Source organism: Eublepharis macularius, chromosome 15 (genome assembly GCF_028583425.1).
Source record: "Eublepharis macularius isolate TG4126 chromosome 15, MPM_Emac_v1.0, whole genome shotgun sequence".
NCBI lineage: Eukaryota > Metazoa > Chordata > Lepidosauria > Squamata > Eublepharidae > Eublepharis > Eublepharis macularius.
The window spans coordinates 26,350,111-26,373,669 of record NC_072804.1 but is presented as its reverse complement, the minus strand read 5'-3'; the positions used below and the strand labels follow the sequence as shown (position 1 = coordinate 26,373,669).

Here is a 23,559-nt window from a genome sequence, read left to right as displayed (position 1 = left end):
CTCTGCCTCCAACTTCTTCCTAGACTTATTTATTTATTTACATTGTTCATAGACCACCTTTCTCACTAAGACTCAAGGTGGATTATGCATTATAAGTCAATGTGATCAATGGCTGAGACATTAAATAAATAAGACAATAGGGTATAGATTGCATTTGCAGGAGCCGACATGGGGCAAAGACGGTGGAAGAGCTGGTGCTCTTTGTCACTGATGTGGCAGTAAACCAGAGGTCAACTGCTGTCTGGTTAGCCAAAGGCAGAGGCATAATCGATAATGTCCTGTTTTCCTTTAGACTGCAGTACTAGCTACCCGTGGCAGACCCCTCCATCCATGGCATTCCTTGACCCCTTTAGGGGGGCGGCTGGCTTGCCCTCTAGTCACACATGGCCCCCACCCCTCTTTTTTTGCAGCTGGCAATCAGCATTGGAAATGCTAAGTTTAACGAAGTCATGGAGGCCACCTTGCTGGCAAAAGGTGATCCGAAGCCCTCCTCAAGCAGCGATATGTGAGTAAAAAATAAGGATTGTGCAAGAAGAGGGCATGGAAAGGGTCTTGCTGGGACAGATGTGAACCTCCCCCCTTTGTGGGACAGATGTGAACCCCCCTGTAATGATTTCAAGAAATGGGTTAAAAGAAACATCTACCCCAAGGAAAGTAAAGGTCATAACCCCCTCCCTTGCGGGACAGATGCGAACCTCCTCCTCCCCTTGTGGGACAGATGTAGAACCCCCCTTTGTGGGACAGATGTGGAAACCACCACCACCCCTTTGTCACTGATGGTATGGTACATGAAAGAGGGTGTTGTACACAACTGGTACCTTGAATGTCCCTCTAGTCAATGAAATGAAAAGTCCTCCATTAACAGTTTGATTCAACATTGCCTGTTTTCTTTTCCATCTTTTTTCTTTCTCATTTTTCTTCCTTAATTAATCTTTTTTTGTTCTATTATATGCTCACTCCTTATTCTTATATGTAATATTGTATGTTATGTATGAGGTTTAAATGGTGGGGTGTTTTTTGTGTGTGTTTGAAAAATTAATAATTTTTTTTTTAAAGAAAGAGGGGAATGGAATAGGCTTAGGACTGAGGTGTCGCAGTATCTCCTGCCCCTTGCAACTATGAGCACAAGGTTTTGTTTGATTGCCTCCAGTGCCAAAGTAGTGTTATGGTTCAAGTGTTACAATAAGATTTGAGACAGCTGGGATACAATTTTCACCCTGCTGTATAACTTGCTGGGTGACCCTTGGGCCATCACTCTCTCTCAGCTGCACCTACCTCACAGGGTTGTTGTAAGGACCAAAGAAGGAAGGCAGAAGTATGCACACCACCCTAAGATCCTTGGAAGATGTTTGGGATAACAATGCACTGGATGGGTAGACAACCTCCTCCAGCTTGCGAGACTCTGCAGCCAGTGCAATGTCCTTCTTTCCTTCACCCAGGAGTGCCCGGAAGGAATTTATCATGGCAAAGTATATGGAACGCAAGTACGTTCACAAAGCTGGCAAGGAGGAGCCTTACCGCCTCTGGGATGCGATTCGTAGCAGGGATCTCTTGGCGCTGCTCCAGGCCTTTGCGGAGGGTCATGATCTGGCCAAACCTCTTGCCAGCCCTGAAGGCCAGGTGAGGGGACTAAAATGGGCCAAGCAACAAGTCGTGCATGGAAGACATAATGCATGGTATTGCCTCTTTGTAGGACTAGTGGAGCTGCCCCAACAACCCCTGAGCTTCATGTAGAGTCATGTTAACAGTTTTCCCTTGCACAGCCAGGAGCACTGTGAACTTGTATTTTAGAAAGCCAAAAGCCAAGATTCCTGGGATGGTGAATATTTAAATAGATACACGTCTGTGGATCCATGAGAAAGAAAAATAAGTTTCCAGCAGAATATGTCAAGAAGGATACAGGAGAAGTGGGGGGTTGAAAAGCAGACTGGAGCGAACAGTTTCCAGAACTGGGCTTGCCCGCATCGCCTTGGGAAATGCTGGGAGATTTTGAGGGCTTTGTCTGGGGAGGGTGGCATTTAAGGAGGATGTAACATCACTTCCGGGTGACACTCTAGGAATTTCCCCTAATCTCTGTTGTAAAGACCTTCGAGACATGGGGAAATTCCTAGAGCATCTCTATGAAGGCCATTTTTCACCCACTTCTCTTGACGGCTGGGGATTGGCTCCAAGAGTGGAAGTTTACCCATCAGAGAGAGACAAATGGCAGGCTTACCAAGAATTTAGTCCTGGCAGGAGATCTGCTTGAGTCTTTGGTAGTGATGAGTCTGCCCTAAGAGGAAACCTTGTAAAAGCACATCTATGTGATGTATGCCATATATGTGCGTGACTTTTCCCAGCCCTGATCTGACTGAATTTATCTTGGTGGCATTCCATCACAGAAGGTTTTGTACACTGTTCCTTTTCTTCCCTTGTGATAGGAGCAAGGTGAACTGCCTCTGCATCTGGCTGTTCGCTATACCAGCAAGTCCTCTCTTCCACTAGTGGATTTCATTATCCAGAATGGGTAAGATGAAGCTGGGAGGGTTGTGTGAGGTATACTTCCTTTTGTCTCCTGATGAAGCACCGGGTATGGTGCTGACCCATCTAGACCAGTATTGTCCACTTTGGATTGGGAACAACTCCAAGGTCATTCCCAATACCAGCCACCTTTTAAGTGCGTCTGTTGGGAATTGAACCGCAAGCAAGGCCTGGCTGAGCTAGGACCCCTCACCACCCCCACTAAGCCATGGCCCCTTCTGACATACTCTCAACAAGCCTTGTGCCCTTAAAACCAGAATACTTAGTCCATTTTGTTTAGGAAAATACTGCATATTTGCATGTGGTCATTTTGTATAAATTATTTCAGGAGTCAGATTTTTCCTGCGGTTTGTGTAAGGAGAGGGGTGGGGGAGGTGGCTGTAAGGAATGCTTTCCTTTTACAGCCTTAAGAGCTAGAAACTTGTGCTTTTTAAAATGAAACATGGATTTTCTTTGCTTTGCTTTGCTTTCTATGCACAGGGGGAATCTGGACAAACCCACTCCGGATGGGAACACAGCCCTGCACTGTGGGGCTCAGTACAATCAGCCCAACTGTCTCAAGCTGCTGCTGAAAGGGAAGGCCTCCGTCCATGCAGGTAGTGCGCTCTTGTGAGTGGGGCTCCGTTGTCCCTGTCTACGGGAAGCCCAGGGATCGAGGGGAAGGGGCTGGTGTGCTTGAGCTCTCACTTCGAATCTTCCGGATGAGTTTCATCCTTAGCATCTACGGATGCAGCTCGTAGCAAATAGATGCCAGCAAGCCAGAACTCAAAATTCCACGGGGGACTTTCTGGCACCTTGCTTCTGTTCTGCCCATCCTTTAGCGGAGGTAACCAGGGCCTGGTCTCCCGTTATGAGGAACCAGAGGGATATTCCCAACCAGACTTCTGCATAGGGGAGCCAGAAGGGGGTGCAGATCTGTGCTTCTCCCAGGGAAGCTGCTTGGTGCAGCATAATGGAAAAAAGAGAACACTCCTGGAGGATTGTAGTTCAATTTGCCGTTCAGTAAAGGGAGAGTTTCAACCGTAGCATCTGCAGTCTGGGATAATGATACTGGCCTACTGGTAAAGAGGAACAATGAGGCACTTGAACACCAAAAGTACTATAGATGTATTAAACTTTTCTGTCATGTTTCCTTTACATTTCCACCCCCGCTCCGGCCCCATTTAGTGAATGCAGCGGGTGAGACTCCCCTGGATGTTGCAAGGAAGTACAAGCACACTGAATGTGAAGATCTGGTAGGTGCCTCTTGTCTGTATAGAAGATCTCCTCTTGCTTATAAATAGGGGAGAAAGCTTTGGAAAGAGGAGAGGGCGGGCAGGAGAAACAGCAGCTGCAGCAGGTCCTGTGTGATGACTGAATGTATTTATTTATTTATTTTATTTGTTTAAATTTGTATTCTGCCCTCCCCGCACTGGCAGGCTCAGAGCAGATCACATTTATATACATTAAAATTACAACCACAGTTTAAAACAATAAATACAGTATAAATATTTTTAAAAAAACAGAAGCAGCACAGACAGTTCATTAATCCATTTCCAACCATCACTGAAAAATAAAGAAGAAGGAGACTTCTTTTTTTGGAGGTGGATGTTCTAATAGGGAGGGCCCCGTTCTACCCTATTTCAGTCAGCGGGGGCCCTGCCCAGCATCAACCAAACGCCTGGTGGAACAGCTCCGTCTTACAGGCCCTGCAGAATGATAACAAATCCCACTGAGCCCTGGTCTCATTAGACAGAGCGTTCCACCAGGTTGGAGCCAGGACCGAAAAGGCCCTGGCTCTGATCAACGCTAAATGGGCCACCCTGGGGCCAGGGATCATTAGTAGCTGTTTATCACTAGATTGAAGCGTTCTCTGGGGCACATATGGGGAGAGGCGGTCCTGAAGATATGCAGGTCCCAGTCTGCATCGGGCTTTATAGGTTGATGAAAAGGGTCCCCAGGGGCTGATTCCCTTGCCTTATGCGTTTTGAAACATTCGCACCCAGGCCTCATGTAGCTTTGTTCAAATGGTAGCCTAGCAAAACTGTAGGTAGTCAGTGTCGTTCAATGGTTAGAGTGTTGGACTAGGATCTGGGAGACCTGAGTTCGAATCCTCACTTTGCTATGGAAGTTCACTGAATGACCTTGGGCCAGCCATGCACTCTCAGCCTAACCTGCTTCACAGGGTTGTTGTGAGGATAAAATGGAGGAGAGGAGAATGATATCAGCCACTATGGGTCCTCATAGGGCAGAAAGGCAGGGTGTAAACGTCATTCATAAGTGACAGAAATAAATAAATAGGTATGACAAATTATGCTGGCCCATGCACAGTTGCTGGAGAAACTTAATGTGTTTGGCCTCACTGGCATCACTTTTAAAATCAGACCTAGGTGGTAGCCCCAAGAGATTAGTCTTTTTCTGTTGTGGCACCTCTATTTTGGAATTCCTTTTCTGCATGGATATTCATCTGGTGCGGAGTCTCATGAAACTTTGGTGCCAGGTAAAGCCTTCCTTTTAAAACCAGGCTTTTTCTTGAGTGTTTCTCTTCCTAGGGCTCCCAGACTGTCTCCTGAGATTTCTACCTGGGCCCACTGATTGCTCACAGGTTCCCTGACGATTGCCTACCATTGGCAGGCAGGCTGGGAAAGTGGCCATGTGCTTGCCCCTGTGTGCCAGCCAATGATGTCACTTCTGGTGTGACTGGAAGCAATAGCACTGAGCAAGGGCCAGAATCAGCCCCAAACACAGCAAAATGCTGTTTGGGGCCAATTCGTAATGAATCACCCCTAGTGCAGTGACGTCGCTTCCGGTCTCTCTGAAAGTGATGTAATTAGGACATGCTGTAGGAGCGTGCGAGGAGGAGACTAGTAAGTGCCTGCGCCCCGCTTCTTCTCCCAAATGCTGTGCATGACATCTTTCCCCTTATAACTCTGAAAGGAAAAGGGTTACAGGTTTGGTTGTTTTTTTTAAATGAAAGCTGGGAAATCAGATCATGACAGTAGAATGGTGGTATGGATTTTTGTAATAGCCATTGCCAACTGCCTGAACTGTTCCCGGAAAGGCCCTTTGGTGGCACGCCAGAGAAAATGGCAGCTATAATTGCAAATAAAGCCAGTTGTGCCGGACTGCACTGTTAGGAAGGAACTCCATCATAGAAAAATCTGTTCATACCTAGCGGACAAGATGTGGGCTGAATCGGCAGGGGTTCAGGCATCCCTAGAAGGACCATGAAGGCCAGCTGACCGCAGCATTTCGCCCCTTTTTGATTTCTGTTGCAGCTGGAGCAGGCCCAGGCAGGGAAGCTGGCTTTACAGATGCACGTGGACTATGACTGGGAAGCCCCTCAGGAGTTCTCCTACGACAGTGAAGATGACCTGGACGAGAAGGTGATGGGCTGGGAAGCTCTGCATGTTGATTGACAGGCCCAGGCTCTTCCCTTTCCAGACCAGGGCAGAGAGAATAGCCTAAGTTACTGGTATCTTCTGCTGACGGCCCTTGTCAAAGGAGCTCGTGGGTTTGGAAAACCAATGAATCGCCCAGTGAGCTGAGCCTCCCTGGGTCACTCTTGGACTGCATAAGGACTGATCGGCTTGGAGGCCTTCAGTTTTGCCTTCCTTGCTGTCATTTGCCTGCTGCTACCTGGGTTCCACATCGCAGTGCCCATTTCTGGCTTTCTTCTTTCTTTCTCTTCAGTCTCACCTCCAATATTGATTCAAAGGCCTTCCTGCTTTTTACTAGGCTTAGACGCATTATCTCTTCCTGTAACCCTCTTTATTGCACATACCAGGGGCTCTGAACCAGTATCTGAATTAGGGGGAGAGGGGAGATCCAGGGGCCCTTTAATGAAATCTGCAAGCTCCAGTAATTTGCGTCCCGCCCCCTAGTAAAACTACATCACTCATGTGGTCATTACTAAAGGTAGTGGGGTGGGGCATCCTCCTACTCATCCTTATTTTATGCAGTGGTTTATAATGTGCCAGGCACCCTGGTTGCCAACTCAAGCTTGGGAAATTCCAGGAGATGTGGGCCAGTGGCTAGGAAGGACAGAGCCTGGGCAGGGGGAACTCAGTGGGGATGTGATACTAGAGAGTCGGCCTTCTGAAGCTGCCATGTCCTCCAGAGAAATGCAGTCGAGAGATTAGTTGTAGTTCTGGGAGAACGCCAGGTTCCACCTGGAGGTTGGTAACTCTGCAGAAATGTATGATGGTTCAGACCTGCTTCTTTTGAGGATGGGTAAAATGAAAAAAAAGCATAAGAGCCCCGTGGCGCAGCGTGGTAAGCTGCAGTATTGCAGCCCAAGCTCTGCTCACGACCTGAGTTCGATCCCGGCAGAAGCCAGGTTCAGGTAGCTGGCTCAAGGTTGACTCAGCCTTCCATCTTTCCGAGGTTGGTAAAATGAGTACCCAGTTTCCTGGGGGTAAAGTGTAGATGACTGGGGAAGGCAATGGCAAACCACCCAGTAACAAAAAAGTTTGCCAAGAAAACATTGTGATGTGACGTCCTCCCATGGGTCAGTAATGACTTGGTGCTTGCACGGGACTACCTTTACCTTTTAAAATGAAAGCAAAGGGAAAATAAAAGAGGGTTGTGATGAGTGGCTGAAAGCCACGGAAAAAGAGTTTTGTGGCCTCTTTGTACAGGTGAGCCCCCTGCAGTGGTCTTTTGGGTCCTCGTCATCCCCAACCACAGGGCAGCCTGCCCTCTTCGCTCACAACCGGCGGAGCTGCACAGGCCTGGATATCAGTAACAGGACCTATGAGACCATCCTTGTCCCCTCCCGGCCTGGTTCACACAATTCAAACAGTGAGGGGATCCCTCCGCCGCTACCCGTCAAAAAACCTATCAGAACGAGTGCGAAGACAAAGCCGGGGCAGAGCTCTGTGGGTAAGTGGTGCCCAACAATGGAAAGGGTTCCTGCACATTGGGCACAAATTCCATTTGCTTAGATTTGGAGCAATTTTTTTTTGAGAGAAGCTGCTTTAGGAGGGAACTTTTGAGAGCGGGAAGTGGGGAAGGGAAAACCTTGGGAGAGGCAGCGGCCCTGGGAAGAAGGGTGGGTTAAGAATAGAACAGTGGGGTCTCCTCCAACTTGCCAATGCCACCCTGTTTTCTGGTGGGAACTTTCTCAGCATCTTTCCTTGGAAATTGCTAACTGAAAATACTGATATCTGAACCTAGGATTACATTTTCTGTATGCAAAGTGTGGCTTTTTGTCTCCGAATTATGGTCCATCCTGTAAATAGCATTGGATGGACTGTCTAGAGGACAATTGGCATTCCTCCCAATAAAAAAAAACCTGGTGCAGCTACTGCTCCGTTTAGGAATCTTCTCTTGGAGGAAGGCTGCCACCAAATTGAGTGGAATGGTAGGATACCACTCGTGATGCTTTGAATACTTTGAGCCCTCTGAAAAGAATTTCAGCATTGACTCAAGCTTCATGGACAAATAACAACAACAACAACATTTGATTTATATACCACCCTTCAGGACAACTTAATGCCCACTCAGAGCGGTTTACAAAGTATGTTGTTATTACCCCACAACAATCACCCTGTGAGGTGGGTGCGGCTGAGAGAGCTCCAGAGAACTGTGACTCGCCTAAGGTCACCCAGCTGGCTTCAAGTGGAGGAGTGGGGAATCAAACCCGGCTCTCCAGATTAGAGTCCCGCGCTCTTAACCACTACACCAAACTGGCTCATGTGAATGTTTCATTTTGCCAGCATTTTGTTTTGTGAAAAATGGGCTGTCTGTAACATGCCAGGACTTGTGATTGAATGAGTTTGAAGTTTCTTTCCTTTTTCAGACTCTTCTGAACCTTTACCTCAACAATCGGATGTCCCAGATGTTCGGCATTCGTCTCTTTTTGGTGCCCCTGGCATGCTAGATGGTGGCACGTCCCAGCATCGTCCTAGTTCCCGTAATTCTGTCGAAGTCAAAGGCACAGTATACTGGGAAACCCGCTCAGAAATGGAAAGTGGATCCCAACGAAGAAGATCGGAGCCAAATCAGATAGCAGCGCTACAGCCTTCTCCCGGGACATCCCCTGATCAAGCGACCCCAGTCAAGTTCAGGTTGGATCTTGAGTAACAGTCAAAGATTGCAGGGAGACCGCCTCATGCATTAAGAGCAGCTCTGACCAGTTGGTGTCACACATCTGGAAGAAATTTACAAGCATCCTAGATGATGGCTTCCATTAGAAGCTGACTTTGCCTGCCCCCCCCCCAATTCCATTTGATTCAGATAATTTGGACTGCAGCTCGCTCCTATTTCATGTCTATACAGTGTATTTATGTAGACATTTCTGTCTTGGGTTTATTTCCACTGAGGATTCAAAGCAGCTTTCAGAGGGCTCAGCTAAGTGATATGGTTTTGACTAGAGATGGGTACAAACCGGGAAAACGGTGGTTTATTGCAGTTCATGGTTCGTCACATTTCATGAACCATAAATGGACATGAAATTGCACCGTTTGCAAACCGGTTTGTTTGGTTCATGAATACATCACTTCCAGGTCAGCAGAAGGTCTGCAGAAAGCCCATCCCCCCTGTTGCCTAGGAAACTGATTGATCGGAGCCAGGCTGTCTGCAGTGATTAACTGAAAAAACTAACCGAACGAACTGCCCTAAAAATGGTCACAGCTCATCACAGTTCGTCAGAAATGCCCTCCAATGAACTGCTGGTTCACGAACCAAAAACTGGCTCGGTGTTTGACAAACTTTGGTTTATATTTCGGTTCATGCCCACCTCTAGTTTTGACCCAGACATTTATAATTTAGATCAAAAGTGGGGTCAGGGAGTATGCAAAACCACTCCCAGGCTGATGCCGAGTCTCCTGCGCTGGTCCTGCAGGGCTGCAGCCAAGGCTACGTGCCAAGTCCTGTGGCTTCTGCCTCTGGCCCAGCTCAGCACAGAAGCTAAGTGTTGACCCCATTTCCCTGGCGCACACATGTTCTCAAACTCCCTCCCCCTCAGTGGATCCTGTGCTTCTTCCTCAAGATGCGTCTCAGGTCAAGAAAGGCTGAAGGACCCCATGCTATGGTTGCAGTCAAGGAAGAATTTCCCCACTATTCTGATAGCTGCTAAGCCGTTCTGCTCTTGTCCCCTGCAGCTCAGAGTGCACCCGATCCTACCGTCGCATCAGTAGTGGCTCAATGGGCAAATCCTCTGGCACCCCTCTTTCTCCACAGAGCTTAGGTTGCCCAGAAGAATTGGCATCCTCCAAGGCTCCAACAGTGGCACAAACCCCTCCTCCGGTTCCGATGCCAAGAAGGTTTGCTTCGGTGAGTTTTCTGAGATATTTTGAACCTACATTTAGGGACCTCCATTTAACCTAGCATTTGCCAGCATGGATTCCCATTGCCAGAAGGTGATCATCTTGAATCAGTTAACAAACGTAGGCGATCCCCCATATCTTGGTTGCTTGGGAGCCCGGCCTCCTTAGTCGGGGAATGAGTGACCTTCATAGAACTGGTGGTGATGATCGTTTTGGCTTCTGCAGGCCAAAGGACGGCTGAAGAGAGCCATGGCTGTGGCTGACTGCAAAGGGGACAAGGCTCGAGAATTGACTTTCTCCAAGGGGGAGGTGATTGTGGTGACACGAGAAGAGGATGAGCAGAGTTGGGTAAGCACAGGTGCAGGCCAGTCACTCAGGTGCAGGCCAGTCACTTTTTACTTCTAACTTGAGTTCTCACAGGATATCAAGAACCAGCACTAGTCCTCAGACAAAGATCATCTCTGGGCCACCCCCAGATCACCCAGACCCACCCCTAAGAAAACAAAACACATGCCTTTCTTATCTTCATGGCCCCTAAGGGTGACTGGTGTGTGTGTGTGTGGGGGGGGTCTAAACATTGGTACCATCTTGGTGGTCATGAGTTGTCTAGAGAAACAAATTGAGATTTGAGAGTCCTACATGAGGTTCTCATTGTGGACAGTGGTGAATTGGCTGTTAAGGCCTCCAGGGAAAGTCGTGGTGGGTCCCCGCCCTGCACAAAAGACAGGCACAAGCCAGGTAGAAGCTGTGATGAGGCTGCTCCTTCCCTCCCCAGCTCCATCAGGGGCCTGGGCCAGAGGACAGGCACAACAGCAAGGCTTGTTCTTCCCGGACGCCACCAGGAGGCCAGTGGCATTTACTCTTCCTTAACTGAATCGCCCTTCTTAACTCTTTATACCCTCATAACTGTCTTGTCCTGTGTGATAGGTTAGGCTGAGAGAAACTGAGCGTTTCAGGGTCATCCAGGCAGAGAGGGGACTTGCACTCAGGTCTCCTCAGTCCAAGCCTGGCCCACCAATTACCACCCCGCACTGTTCCTCTTTGTACATTGCTGCTGTCTCCCATTTTATTCTGCTGTCGATCTTGCTGCCATTTTGTTTGTTCTTTCAGATTGGTTTCATTGAAGGTGATGGGACACGAACTGGTGTCTTCCCATCTAGCTTTGTCCACCCATTGCAAGACTGATGGGACTTTTGTCCTTCCTGCTTCAGCTGGAGAAGTGGACCAGTTTGCGCCACAGGGGTGTCCACTGGCCCAGTTCCCTGCCCAACCTCCTTTTGACTGCCGACTGTTCCCTGCGTGGCGCCATGCTCAGTCAGTTCCATGAGGATGTCACTGCAAAGAAGTCATTGGGCCTGCCTTCTTGCTTTTCTTCGAGCTGGACCAGGAAGCTGATGGAGACTGTGGACCACAAATGACCCAAGGATGGGAGACGTCACCTCCATCAACATGCCTGATGACTTGTAGCGAGGCAGTGTTGTCTTGTCTGGAGGCAGAGGCCCCACTACACAAAGCCATATATCCTCCTTTGTCAGGTATCTTGCTCAGCCTCCAAGAAAAGAATGCCCAATGCAGAGTGAAATCCCATAGCCCCTAATGTTCAACTTGACTTTGCAGCAATATGTGTTTACACTATATAACTACAGCCAAGACGGGTGGAGTTTGCAGCATAGAGGAGCATTGCAATGTGCAGGAAAAGGGTGCTGGAAGACTGGGAGACAAAGGAATGATTTCAAAACGGCCGTAACTTCTATCTTCTCTATCCCAGATTGCTGGCTCCAGCTCCCTGTTGCCTAATCCCAGGGGGCATTTGTATGTATGCTGCATAACCCCACGTTGTTGCAGAAGATACCGGGCCTGCCGCTTGGTACAAGGCACTGGCTAATCGCATCGGACCTGGCCATCGTTTGTAGCCCACCGCATGTATGTTCTAGACGGTTTTGCTCTGTGCAGCAAGAGAAGGCTGGCTGTGGTGAAGTTTGTTTGTGTGAAAGCTTGCCCACTCCTAGTCTTTTAGTTATGGTCAAGCACTAATAAAGTTTGGTCGGCTCTGAGATCTTGCAGAGAACAGCCCTTAGCATTGCTCCACTGCTGCACCTACTTCCACCCTTTGGGGTTATGTTTCTAAAGCACTGGGAGTCAGCTAGAAAGTGTTCCCCGCAAGAGTTTGCTACAAAGGCACCTTTCCCTCACCTGAGTCAAGTTCTTAAAAACTGTCCGAGTCTGCAGAGTGGGTGTTTGAACGAGTGTCAGGAGAAATCACCTGTGGAGGGTGCCAATTGGCTAGCAGTCGTGATGTCACCACACCAAAGCACCCTCTGCTGAAGTCTCCAGGGTAGTTTTGCAACTGTGTTCGAAAGTGTTGAGGTTTCTTTTTTTAAAAGGTGTACAAATAAACACACACACCACTTAATAATATGAAAAAGGCAGATGGCTCATCTGAAGAGAAAGGGGAGGAGCAAAGATTATTTTTCTGTACCAGTATTTATCTAGCTGGTATGCCTGTCTGCCATGCCAACTGCTGTTGTGGGTGAAAAAGTCTCTGACTCTTCTTTAGATTACTGCCTCTGCCTCCCCCTTCAGATTTGCCAGTCTGGTTTAACCTGTTTTAAACAGAAGCAATTTCCTGAGAGCTGTTTTGTTCCCCTTTCCCAGCATGCAAAAAGTTCAAGCCCATCTTTGAATAGTCAGCTTCCTTTTGAGGCAAGCCCTTATAAGGTTGTTTGAAAGGTACCGAGGAGGGAAAAGTAGTAATAACGGCGCAGCAGCCAGCTGAGACACTGCCGGCTTCTCAAGAGAATCAAAGCAGACCTCCGAAGTAGCAAGGCAAAATAGAACATCTTTTAAAATTTTTCTCTCCACCCAGCCCCAGCAATTTGCACAACCAGAAGCAGATTATTTTCCGCAGCCGCCATCTGAGGAGGGCGTTTCTTTCAGTGTTGTGTATTCCAGCTGGTTGGGCAGGAGACCAGGTTTATAAAAGCTGCCTGCTGACTTGAGAATTGCAAGAGAACAGTCTTTCTTCCCGGAGAAGTTGGATTTCTCCCATCTTTGCACACATGTGTGATGTAAGAAAACTGGAAATGACAGTCCTTGGTGCTGCAAGTACAGGGGGGGGGGGGGGGTTGTACTCTGCCCAGCATGCCTATGGAACTCATTGACACAAAAATGGTAAAGATTAGAAGTTTACAGCTTTCTTTTTAAAGGAGAAAAACCTGATCACATACAATACTGGTAGGAATAGTAGTGGAGACTCGACGGAATAATTGTGAAATTAATTTTCATGCTCAAAGTATCTTGAAGACTAAACAGCCAGTATCTGTAATTGGTGCGTGACGGAATCTGTCTTGTGATGCTAAATGGAGCTTTACAAACTATTTCAAGTCTTTTCTTTAAAGACCAGATTCTAGTCCTTATGAATACTGAGAAACCAGAGCAGGGAACCCTTGGGCGCACATCCTTGATACTGTGAGGCTCTCCTCCCTCTCTGCTTTCTACCCCTTGGCTGGCCAGCCTGAAGGTTTCCCTGGGAGGCTCCCCATGCATCAGCATGAGCGAAGGAGGAGGTTGTGTCATCTCGTTCCTCCTTTAGCCCTGGGTTTATGGTCTCTCAGAGCTAAACTACAAGAGATGAATTATGCAGGGACGCTCACATGAAGAGTCTTGAAATGTTAGCCGGGAAGCTGAGTTTTAAAAGAGATCGGAAGGCTCTTGGAAGGCTCTGTCAATTTCCCCTCTCTACAGAGCCAGCAAAGATAGCTCCTCAGAGGGTTTATTTATTTCCTCTTTGCCTCCTAGAAGGGGAGGTGAAACTGACAGAGACTTCGGGAGGCAAAGAGGAAATTAGCAAACCTTCTGAGGAGTGACCTTCCCTGGCTCATAGAGAGGGGAAATTGACAAAGCCTTCTGATCAGCTTCCCGGCTAACATTGCGACTCCCTTCACATGCGCATCCTTGTGTAATTCGTCTCTTGTAGCTTAGCTCTCAGGCTACAGAGCCACATGCAGCTTCCTCCCTGGCTTGTGCTTGGAACTTCCCTTTTTGTAGGCCTGTGCTCCCTCCCTCTACCTTATCCCCATCTGCCAATCTCATGCCTAAGGTTGCCAGCCTCCAGGTAGTGGCTGGAGATCTCCTGGAATTGCAACTGATCTCCAGGCCGCTGGGCTCACTTTCCCTGGAGAAAAGGGCTGCTTTGGAGGGGGGACTCTATGGGATTATACCCTGCTGAGGACCCTTCCCTCCTCAAATTGTGCCCTCTCCAAGTACCACCCCCCAAATCTCCAGGAATTTCTCAACCTGGAGCTGGCAACCCTACTGCTAACATTTTAGGTACTCTGTGACAACTCCAAACTGCAGCGCCGGAATTCTGAGAAAAGCTCCTGGGTTCATGTTCTAGGTAGTTTTTAAAAATCCAGCCTCTGCATCAAAAGCTGGCAAATCAACCTTTTGTCAGTTGTGTAGAAATGATTCTAGTGGCTTGGCATTCTGCTGACCTCTCAGATGGTAAGGAGCACAGCTTCTGACCATTGTAGATCTTGCACAGAGTTTGTACACATGCATGCATGAAACCCATTGAACAAGCAAAAGCTTTATACTGACTGAGTCAGCCAACTGGTCTCTTCATTCCATATTTTGTTGCCAGTGATAAATTGCTGAAACCAAGGATGTGTACATATTCGGCGTACAAGAGAATCTGGAGTCTGCTACCAGATACGTCTTCCAAAGTGTTATAAATTCTTCAAGGCTCTTTAAAGTCCCAGTTTCTAGTCCTTATGAGAAATACAGGCGAGGGCAGAACTTGATTAGAACATTACTCAGTCTAGCAACGTTGATTCTGCAGCAAATCCAGGTAACATCCTTTCGACTGGTACTGAACCTAGGGCCTTCTTCATACAAGGCATGCAATCTCCCACTGATCCATAGCCCCTTCCTCTGGTTTCTGAGATTTCACTCAGTTGACTTCTGTTCAGATCTTGCCACACCACTGGCTTTTGTGTTGTGTAACAGTTTTATACCCTGTCCCTACATATCCTCTGTCAATGGTGTTGCCAGCAGACTAGTATCCTTCTAGGTATCGTGAGCTCACTGACAATCCTGACTCCACATCAAGGATTATTGTATTGCAGGCTCACACCGGTCCTATCACCCACTCCTGTTTTTATTTGTAGGCTTGACAGCTCAAGTGAGCTTAAATTTTTTAACGTGTTGTAGAGGTTTACAAGTTAGCTAATCCCTAGACGATGATACCTTCTCCCCAAACTCTATTCCAGCTCCACATTTCTCTATCTCAAATGAACGAGGTGTGCCATTGTCCATCTTCTTCCACTGCTGCGCAAGATTGTTCCAATTTGAGATTTTCAAGAGCGACATTCTATGGAATGTGTTTTTAAAACGTGTCACCCATTTGATTCTTCAAGGTGGTACTGCTAGGTAATTTTAGACCCTGGCAGGACGGAAATAGAGAAAGATGAATTGGGTCAATGGAGCTTGTACATCTAAATGACAGTCTGGCTTTGTCTCCCCCGCCCCCACCTCCTCCAGGGTGATTTACGCATTGGACTTCCATTCTGAAGTATGGACTTGACAGAACCACTGGTTATGTGGTTGTTTTCATGGACCAAAGCATGTCATGTGCTGTCCCAGAGTTTGTTGCTGTATATAACAAAATTGCATCTTTAAAAAGAAAAACGATTAGAAGGTGGTCATGTCAACTGAAAAAAACCCAGAGAAAGTGATGTATTCTAATTTCTAATAAAATTGATCATTTAAGAATGGTGATTGTTCTCTGTGATTGATGATTTGTGGGTGCTTTGTAATCTTAGGCAATGGACTGCTACAAAATTGATTAATTACAGGGCTAGAATGATAGATTCTAAGGGCACAGTGAGTCGCCCTGGCTCAGCAGGCAGAGCTCTGACGTTTGCATGCAGAAAGTCCCACATAGGGATGAGTTACATGCACGTATGTAGTTCAGTTACATTTTCATTTTTGTTAATAGTATCAGTTTTCTGCTCTACACAGCTGGTATTTATAGATTTGTGAGTTTTATGTTTTGTACACAATTTTGACAATTGACTTGTACAGGTTTGAATTGCATTGAAATTTACCAGGTGAGGTAGGGTGTGTACCCCTGATGTGCAACTTTCTTACCCACTTAACCCCCATGGTAGCCCCAAATGCTCACCCCAATGAGGGGGGGAATTGGACTGGCAAAAATTCCCCACGACATGAATGCAGGGCTCATTTCGAGGGAGAGTGCACAGGAACGCAGTTCTGGAAGTGCTCCAAAGAGATCACATGTCAGGTGGCCCCACCCACCTGACTCGGCCATTTTGGGCCCGTTTCAGCCTGGATTGGGGCCAAAACGGCCTGGATTTGGCCTCTGACGGGTGGTGGATCACTCTCCTGCTCATCAGCAGCTCGATCCTGACCATTTTGGGCCCCTTTTCAGCCCCTTTTTGCCATTTTGGGCCCAATTTTGGCCCTGAATGGCCAGGATTGGGTCCAAAACAGCCAGAATAGGTGATGTCAGGTGTGGCATATGTAAATCAGTTATGCTAATGACACACTTCCAGTGATGTCAAGGGGCATGACATATACTAATGAGTTATGCTAATGAGTTCCTCCAGCTCTTTTTCTACGAAATGACCCCTGCATGAATGGATCTTTTCAACCCATAATGTACATTTTATATATATTTAGAATATTTCTATGCCATCTCTTCAGAGTACTCCTGAAGGCAGCTTACAAGTGTATTAAAACACACACAAAAAAAATAGTTCATTTTATGGGAAAATTCAGTGTCGGGGAACAGAAAATGGCAACATAGTGAAGAATCATGAGTTTGATCCGTATAAGGGAAAAGCAAAGTCAAAGCTACGTTTGAATTAGCTGGTCACTGACCTGGAAAAAGACCTTGGGGGTAGCTTGAGCAGAACCTCAACTGTGCAGCTGCAGTGAAAAGGATATGTTAAGGTTTATTAGGCAAGGAATATAAAATGTCCTTGGCAACTCATAGATCTTTGGAATTCTTTACTGTTGCTACAACTGGTGCTATAACACTATAGCAATTACCAATAAAAAAACCCCCGCAGCACTCAAAAACTCCAGTGCTGCTGCAGGAAAAAATGTGAAGAAAATGGCAGCAGAGGGGAGATCATGCATAAAAAACTCTTGCGGAAGCTCCATTGTTCGTGTGAATACTTCTACATCTACAGTGGCAATGAATGCAAAGTGGAGAATTTGCTCTGCGTGGATGCAACACTGAAGAGTGAACAGAGCCAAAGCGATTCATTCTGCACAGGAATCTGTCCAGGAAATGGGAAATTCTTGCAGGCAGCTTTGGGGGAGTCTCCCATTTTGTGCAGGGAGGAGGGCTCTCTCTCCCACAGCTAATGGGCCTTACAGGAAGGAATAACACCTTGCCCATCCTCTTGGTTTTATCTCCCACTAGGAAACCAGTGGATCATCCAGAAGCCCCAATAGGGGTCAAGGTCCTCTGCGGCCATCTCCCACTTCCTGGTGATAAAAGTTGCCCCATGCATCTCTGGCAGGCAACAGTTGTGGGCCTCTGCTGGTGTTCTCCCAGACTGACCCTGATAGAAAAGATGATTGTAGAAAAGGGATCAGAAACAAGGGGAAAAGAGTACACCAAGCAGTAATAATTTAGGTGGCGTAGCCGTGTTGGAATGTAGTAGAATAGCAGGATTTGAATCCAGCGGTGCCTTGGAGACCAACAAGATTTTGAGAGAGTAAACTTTTGAGAGTCAGAGCCCTTCATCAGACACGCTGAAGAAGGGCACTCTGACTCTCAAAGACTTACATTCTGAAATGTTGATCTCCAAGGTGCCACTGGACTCAAATCTTGCTATTTGTAGTCATAAGGAGCAGTGGAGGAGAGTGGGTGGAGCCCTTTGAGACCTATGAATTTGCAAGGGAGATAGTGATTGCAGGAATAAAGTTCATATAGGGGGAATGTACTGGAAGCTAAAAGCAGAAGAATCAAGAAAAACTTTACTTAAAGCTGGGGCTTAAAGGGACTCCTAGGCAAGCCTACTGAGAAAGAAGTCCCACTACATTCAATGAGGTTTGTTCCCAGTTATGTGTGTTTAGGAGTGCAGCCAAAGTGTACAGGTGGTTGAATCTTGTATGTGCAAACACAGAAAGAAGGGGAATGTTTGAAATTATTTTATTTTTACAAAAGTTATTCCCCATCTTTCTGCCTTCACAAGGGCTACCAATGCTAACAATCATAAAATCACATTTTAAAACCATTAAAACCAACCCCAAATCCCAACGCATCATTAAAACAATTAAAACCAAAGCTAAAAGACATACAGAAACATAAAAACAACAATTAAAACATTCTGTACCCTCCATGTTCTTCAACCTCTGTGTAAATAAAGCCTTTAGGAGAGGTAATTTGTAGATATGGAATTGGATGCTATCAATATGCAGAGGACACCCACTATCTCACTATCCAAATCACCATAGGATGGAGTAGAGATCTTGGGTTGCTGCCGGACGGCTGTGGTCAAATAACTGAAAGCAAACTGAAACTGAACCCAGACAAGATAGAAGTAATGCTGGTTTAGAAGGCAGAGATTTTGAAGGACATTATACTCCCCACTTTCGATGAAGTTTATATTTTCGATGAAGGTTATACTGGATCCAGTGCTACTGCTAAAAAGGCAAGATAAGGCAGCCTCAAAAAGTGCTTTCTACAACCCCAGTCTAGCTTGGGAGCTGATCTGGCCACCTGGATCCTTCCATGGTAATACTGAGACTTGACTGCTGTCATGCACTGCACATAGGTTTCCCCTTGAAGTTAACTCAGAGACTCCAGTTTGTACAGAATGCTGCAGCTCAGTTATTATCAGGAGCTAGGTGGAGCATGCCTATTAGTCCCATTCTGCAGTCACTCTATAGGTTACTTATCAGTTACCTGGCTCAGTTCAAGGTATTAGGTTTCACAGACAAAGCTCACGCGAGAAGACACTATCTTCTGCGGGTTTTTTTGCGACGTTCCAGATGAAGGTGAGTAGTGTGGAAATGGCCTCCGTGTTGTTTAACAGGGCAGGCTTAGAATGACTTATGCTCTGTTTCAGCATTTCGTCAGCTCTGCATTGGATTGCTGCCTGTTTAAAATCTTTACAATTTTACATTTATATCCTCTGTTACATTGTTTATTGAAATATCTTTGGTAGTACTCACTCACACACACTGTGTAATCCACCTTGAGACTCAGTGAGAAAGGCCAACTATAAATAATGTAAATAAATAAAAATATAAATAAATAAATAGTGTAGATGGGCCAAGAATGGACTGCTATGGCCCCTATGACCCAATCCAGTCAACATCCGGGCTGCAGAATTCTGCTGTAATTTAAATTTCCAAACACTTCTCAAGGGCAGCCGCACGTTGTAGTTATCTAATCTAGGTCTAACAAGGGCATACACTATAGTGGCCAAGAAAGACTGATGGGGATAAAAGGGTAGTCCTGGCTACAGCTGCCACCTGTTTATCCAACAGCAGCCCTGGGTCCAAGACTAGATCTCTTCCTTCAAGGGGAGTGCAATCTCATTCTCCAGGGTACAGCACTGGCTTGGCCAGCTAGACTTGGGAGCATAAACTGGAGCTGCAGGCTGGGACTGGGGCCTAGTTAGGGTTGCCAGGTTCCCCTGTCCTGGGGGCCCTGGCACCTACCTGTTTTGTTGTTTGGCGAGTGCACATAAAGCGCAGGCTGCAGCCAACCCCAGGAGTGCTCCTGCGCTCCACAGGGGGCCCGAAACAGCCCAAATCGGGGCTGAATTGTCTTGGATCGGGCCCAAACCAGGCCCTAGGAGACCCGTGCCTCACCCGCTGGCCAGGTAAGTGGGGGCGGGGTGGGTGGAGGGTAGGAGCGGGGGATCCCCCGCCCCCAGCAGGAGAATGGCAGCCCTGGGCCTAGTGGGCCTGTTGCGCCAACAATTCAGCCCTCTGAAGCCTCAGCCTAAATAGACAGAGAGCTAATCTGGCTCAACCGTACTTGTTGGCAGGTGCTGAGGCTCCTTAGACTGGATTGGGCTGTGCTTTGGTCAGGAGTGGACCCTGCAAAGAGGTATGGCTCTTAGGGATCTTTGCTGGCACTTCACCTCTGTTGCACTGCCTCAGCCCAGGCCGTCTGCAGATTATGTTCTTGTGGTCTGGGAGAGGGTCCTAAGCAACTATAGGCCCAGGATTGTGTCCTGCCAGGTGGAGGCCTAGTGACTGTCTCAGGGGCTGGTGGCAGAGTCTCCCACAGGCTCGGGCATGGTGGCCTCTGGCTCAGCTGGGGCTTCTGCAGTGCCAGGCCCTTCCTGGTCCTCTGGGTCCCCTGGCCTTAGCTCCTCCGGCTTTCCCACTGGGTACTCTTGAGTCAGAGTCACTGTGCTGGTCAGGGGAGGTCATCACAACCCACAGTCCTTCAATCAGATCTTCCACTCACCCGTTGCACTTCTGTCTTCTCAGGACTGAATTTCAGTTTGTTAGCCTGCATCCCCTCCAAAACTGCCTCCAGGTACTGGTTGAGGGTTTCTGCAACCTCCCTTAGGTGCATCAGCCAGAAATGTGAGATAGAGCTGCCATGCGCATCTTGGGGACAACCCAACCCAGTGGCAAGTTGCTTGATTACAACCGGTATGCTGTTGCTATCTCCTAGCATCCCTTTGTATTTATCCCCAGAACTGTGCACTCTACCCCTCCCCCCCCCCGCCAAATCTTTTACACTTAGCATCTCCTTTCGTGGTTTCCTCTCACGCTTAGGATTACAGAGGTCTGGTGGCCGGGGCGGGGGTGTGGGGGGAGGAAAAAAAACAGTATGCCACTGTTGGGTGAATTGATCAACATCATGTCAGAGAAGCCATTTTTCTCTACTGTTGATTATATTGTTGATTTGAAATGCCTTTGGGGTCTCAACTGCATGCTGGGCAGTTGCTGATGTTCGGTTTCAGATTTTCTTGAACTGTATCTCCGAGTTGAATTTTTGTTCTGCTTTATGAACTGCTATGAGTGTTTTCTATAAAGTATTGATTTTCGAAAACGTATACATGTTCTCCATAGACTAGCTCATGGTCTCAAGTCATAAACCTCAAAGAAATGCATTAAAACCATAAAAGACAGCCATAAATTAGCCAATATAAGAAGTGTTGAAATCCCACTAGGGCCTAAACGCTGTGTCAATGGTGCAATCCAGAGCACAGTTACACCCTTCTAAGCCCACTGACTTGGAAGGCTGTGAGGTGGAACTGCTTAGGACTGCCTTGCCAGCTCCAGGTCGGGAAATTCCTGGAGATATGGGGGGCAGAGCCTGAAGAGGGTAGGGTTTGGGAAGGGGAGGGATCTCAGGGTGTATAATGCCATAGAGTCCACCCTCCAGAGCAGCCTTTTTCTCCAAGGAAACTGATCTTTCTGGCCTGGAGATCCGCTGCAATTCTGTGAGATCTCCAGCCACCACATGGAGGTTGGCAACCATTCTCAAAGCAGTCTGCAGGCTATGAAAATGAAATAATAATAGTAATTCATAATAATCGATTTATATACCACCCTTCAGGACAACTTAATGGCCACTCAGCTGTTTAAAAAGTGTGCTATTATTATCCCCCAACAGTCACCCTGTGAGGTGGGCGAGGCTGAGAGAGCTCTGAGAAACTGTGACTGACCCAAAGTCACCCAGCTGGCTTCAAGCGGAGGAGTGGGGAATCAAACCAGGCCCTCCATCTTAGATTCCTGCCGCTCTTAACCATTACACCGAACCGGCTCTCAAATCCTGCCCTCAAGTCACAGATGACCTATGGCGACCCCTGGTGGCATTTTCATGGCAAGGGACTTACAGAGGCAGTTTGCCATTGCCTGCCTCTGCAGCCCTGGTTTTTTCTTGGCGGTTTCCCATCCAAATACTAACCAAGGTCGACCCTGCTTAGTTTCTGAGATCAGACAAGATCAGGCTCTCTTGGGCTATCCAGGGCCACAGTCTATGAAAACACCTCTGAAAAAAGTGAGGAGAGAGGCTTTTGCAAACACGTTTATCTGCAAGGCAGGGAGATAGCCTGTTTGGAAAGCCCTCTTCCCACCTTCCTTGCACCACCAAGGAGCAGTCACCTGCCACACAGCAGTCCCTGCAACCCACCAAGCTCCTCCCTCCCTCCCTCCCTGAAATCTTTCCACCACTTAATCCGTCTATATTTAGCCCATCCCCCCCCCCCCCCCGTGCTATTTTGACAGCATGGCAGTTGTTTAGAAGCGCTCTGGTCGCCACTCCCCTTTTCTGCTTTCTCTTCTCATTTGGTTGCATTACTCCCGTTCCTGTCAAACTTTCTGTAAGGGCAAAATCTTTTTGGTTCCCCCCCCCAGCCCCCTTCCTTGTCTAGCTTTATAAACAAACACACTCACAACATAAACGCGCATGAAAGCAGAGCCCGGTGGGCCCTGCCTGTGAGCGGGTCTCTGTTTAATGTCTTCTGAATAGTTTGGGAAAGCAGCCGGCGCCATGGGGCAGGTGGAGGAGCTGCTTAGAATGGGCAGAAAGTTGGAGAAGATGGTCTCCCGGAAGAGCATGGTAAGAAAAAATCTTCTCTTGTTTGTGGTGGTGGCGGCATTGGCTGTTAATTTGGCTTGGATCTTTTCCAAAGAGTAATCCTGCAGCCTCGGGAACTCGCGCCGCTGGTGCAAAAAGATGGCTTTTGTCCACCCAGCTAACCGTTTGAGGAAGTTGCCATTCCTGTATATTTAACCTGCAATAATGCTTCCTACTTTCTGCGTTTGCAAATGTTTTCAGTTGCCTGAACGTCGCTTTTTTATGCACCCTGTAGCCATTACGCTCCCTTTCAGCTGATAATTTGTGTGTCTGGGAATCCTGAGTACTGCATTTCTGATCCAAATGGATTCTTCGGTGTGTAAGTTGTTCTTGCCTCAAAACCAGCTCGCCTCTGTCTGGCGATATTTCATTTCTCCCATTCTACCCCCACTTTCGCACCCTCCTGCAATTTACCCTCAGAGTTATCTGTCCCTCCAAGGATTTGGGGAGAGGGTGTGCAGACAACAGGTGTTTGGCAAGAGTCTAGCTGTGTAAATTTAATCTTTGGTCAGACGCCTCGCTGCATGGGTTGGGAGCGGTAAAAAAATACTGTATGCAGAACGGTGCTGGGGGGCATGGAGTTGAGGCTTTGCATGTTTCCCTCTAGTACCTTTTGCTTCTGCTTCTTGATGTAGTTCTTGATGTAGTTCGTCCATTTTATCCTCACAACAACCCTGTGTGGTAGACTATGATAGAGCTGCCCCTCCCCAGCCATGTAGGCAGACATATGCAGTGCTGGAATGCACCCACTTTTTAAATGCTTTAAACATATACCTATAGGACGGAGAATCCCTGACCTGGATAGTCCCAGGTGTGCCTGATCTCGTCAGATCTTGGAAGCTAAGCAGGGTCGGCCTTGGTTAGTAATTGGATGGGAGACCTCCAACAAAGATGAGAGTTGCAGAGGCAGGTGATGGCAAGCCACCTCTGTTAGTCTCTTGCCATGAAAACCTCACCAGGGGTCGCCATAAGTCAGCTAGGACTTGAGGGCACTCTACAAGCCAAGCAGGACAGAGAAAAAGTGTGTTTTAATTGCGGGTGTGCCATGCTTCTTCCAACAGCACCCACAGAAATAAGGCTAATTGTTGCTTGCCAATTCCTCATGCACAAACAGGGCATTGAACTCCCCTCTCTAGAAACAGCATCCTTGGCCTCTTATCGAGTGTTATTTGTATGCTGAGCTTGAAGTGGTTCTAT

General features: G+C 47.5%; 2 protein-coding genes across 5 annotated transcripts in view; both read left to right on the top strand.

Annotated features, from left to right (window-relative positions):
- ASAP3 (ArfGAP with SH3 domain, ankyrin repeat and PH domain 3) overlaps positions 1-15,548 on the top strand; it is a 95,454-nt gene extending 79,906 nt beyond the window's left edge. For both annotated transcript variants that reach the window (XM_054999099.1, XM_054999098.1), the window contains 11 exons: positions 411-505; positions 1,440-1,620; positions 2,421-2,506; positions 3,001-3,116; positions 3,688-3,755; positions 5,778-5,885; positions 7,140-7,383; positions 8,303-8,570; positions 9,606-9,777; positions 9,996-10,118; positions 10,881-15,548. In XM_054999099.1, the coding sequence (XP_054855074.1) occupies positions 411-505; positions 1,440-1,620; positions 2,421-2,506; positions 3,001-3,116; positions 3,688-3,755; positions 5,778-5,885; positions 7,140-7,383; positions 8,303-8,570; positions 9,606-9,777; positions 9,996-10,118; positions 10,881-10,955 (1,536 nt within the window). In that variant the 3' untranslated portion in view covers positions 10,956-15,548. The remainder of the gene's footprint in view (positions 1-410; positions 506-1,439; positions 1,621-2,420; positions 2,507-3,000; positions 3,117-3,687; positions 3,756-5,777; positions 5,886-7,139; positions 7,384-8,302; positions 8,571-9,605; positions 9,778-9,995; positions 10,119-10,880) is intronic.
- A 6,490-nt stretch (positions 15,549-22,038) lies between these two features.
- Positions 22,039-23,559, top strand: part of TCEA3 (transcription elongation factor A3) — a 47,566-nt gene continuing 46,045 nt past the window's right edge. For all 3 annotated transcript variants that reach the window (XM_054999219.1, XM_054999218.1, XM_054999217.1), the window contains exon 1: positions 22,039-22,344. In XM_054999219.1, the coding sequence (XP_054855194.1) occupies positions 22,276-22,344 (69 nt within the window). In that variant the 5' untranslated portion in view covers positions 22,039-22,275. The remainder of the gene's footprint in view (positions 22,345-23,559) is intronic.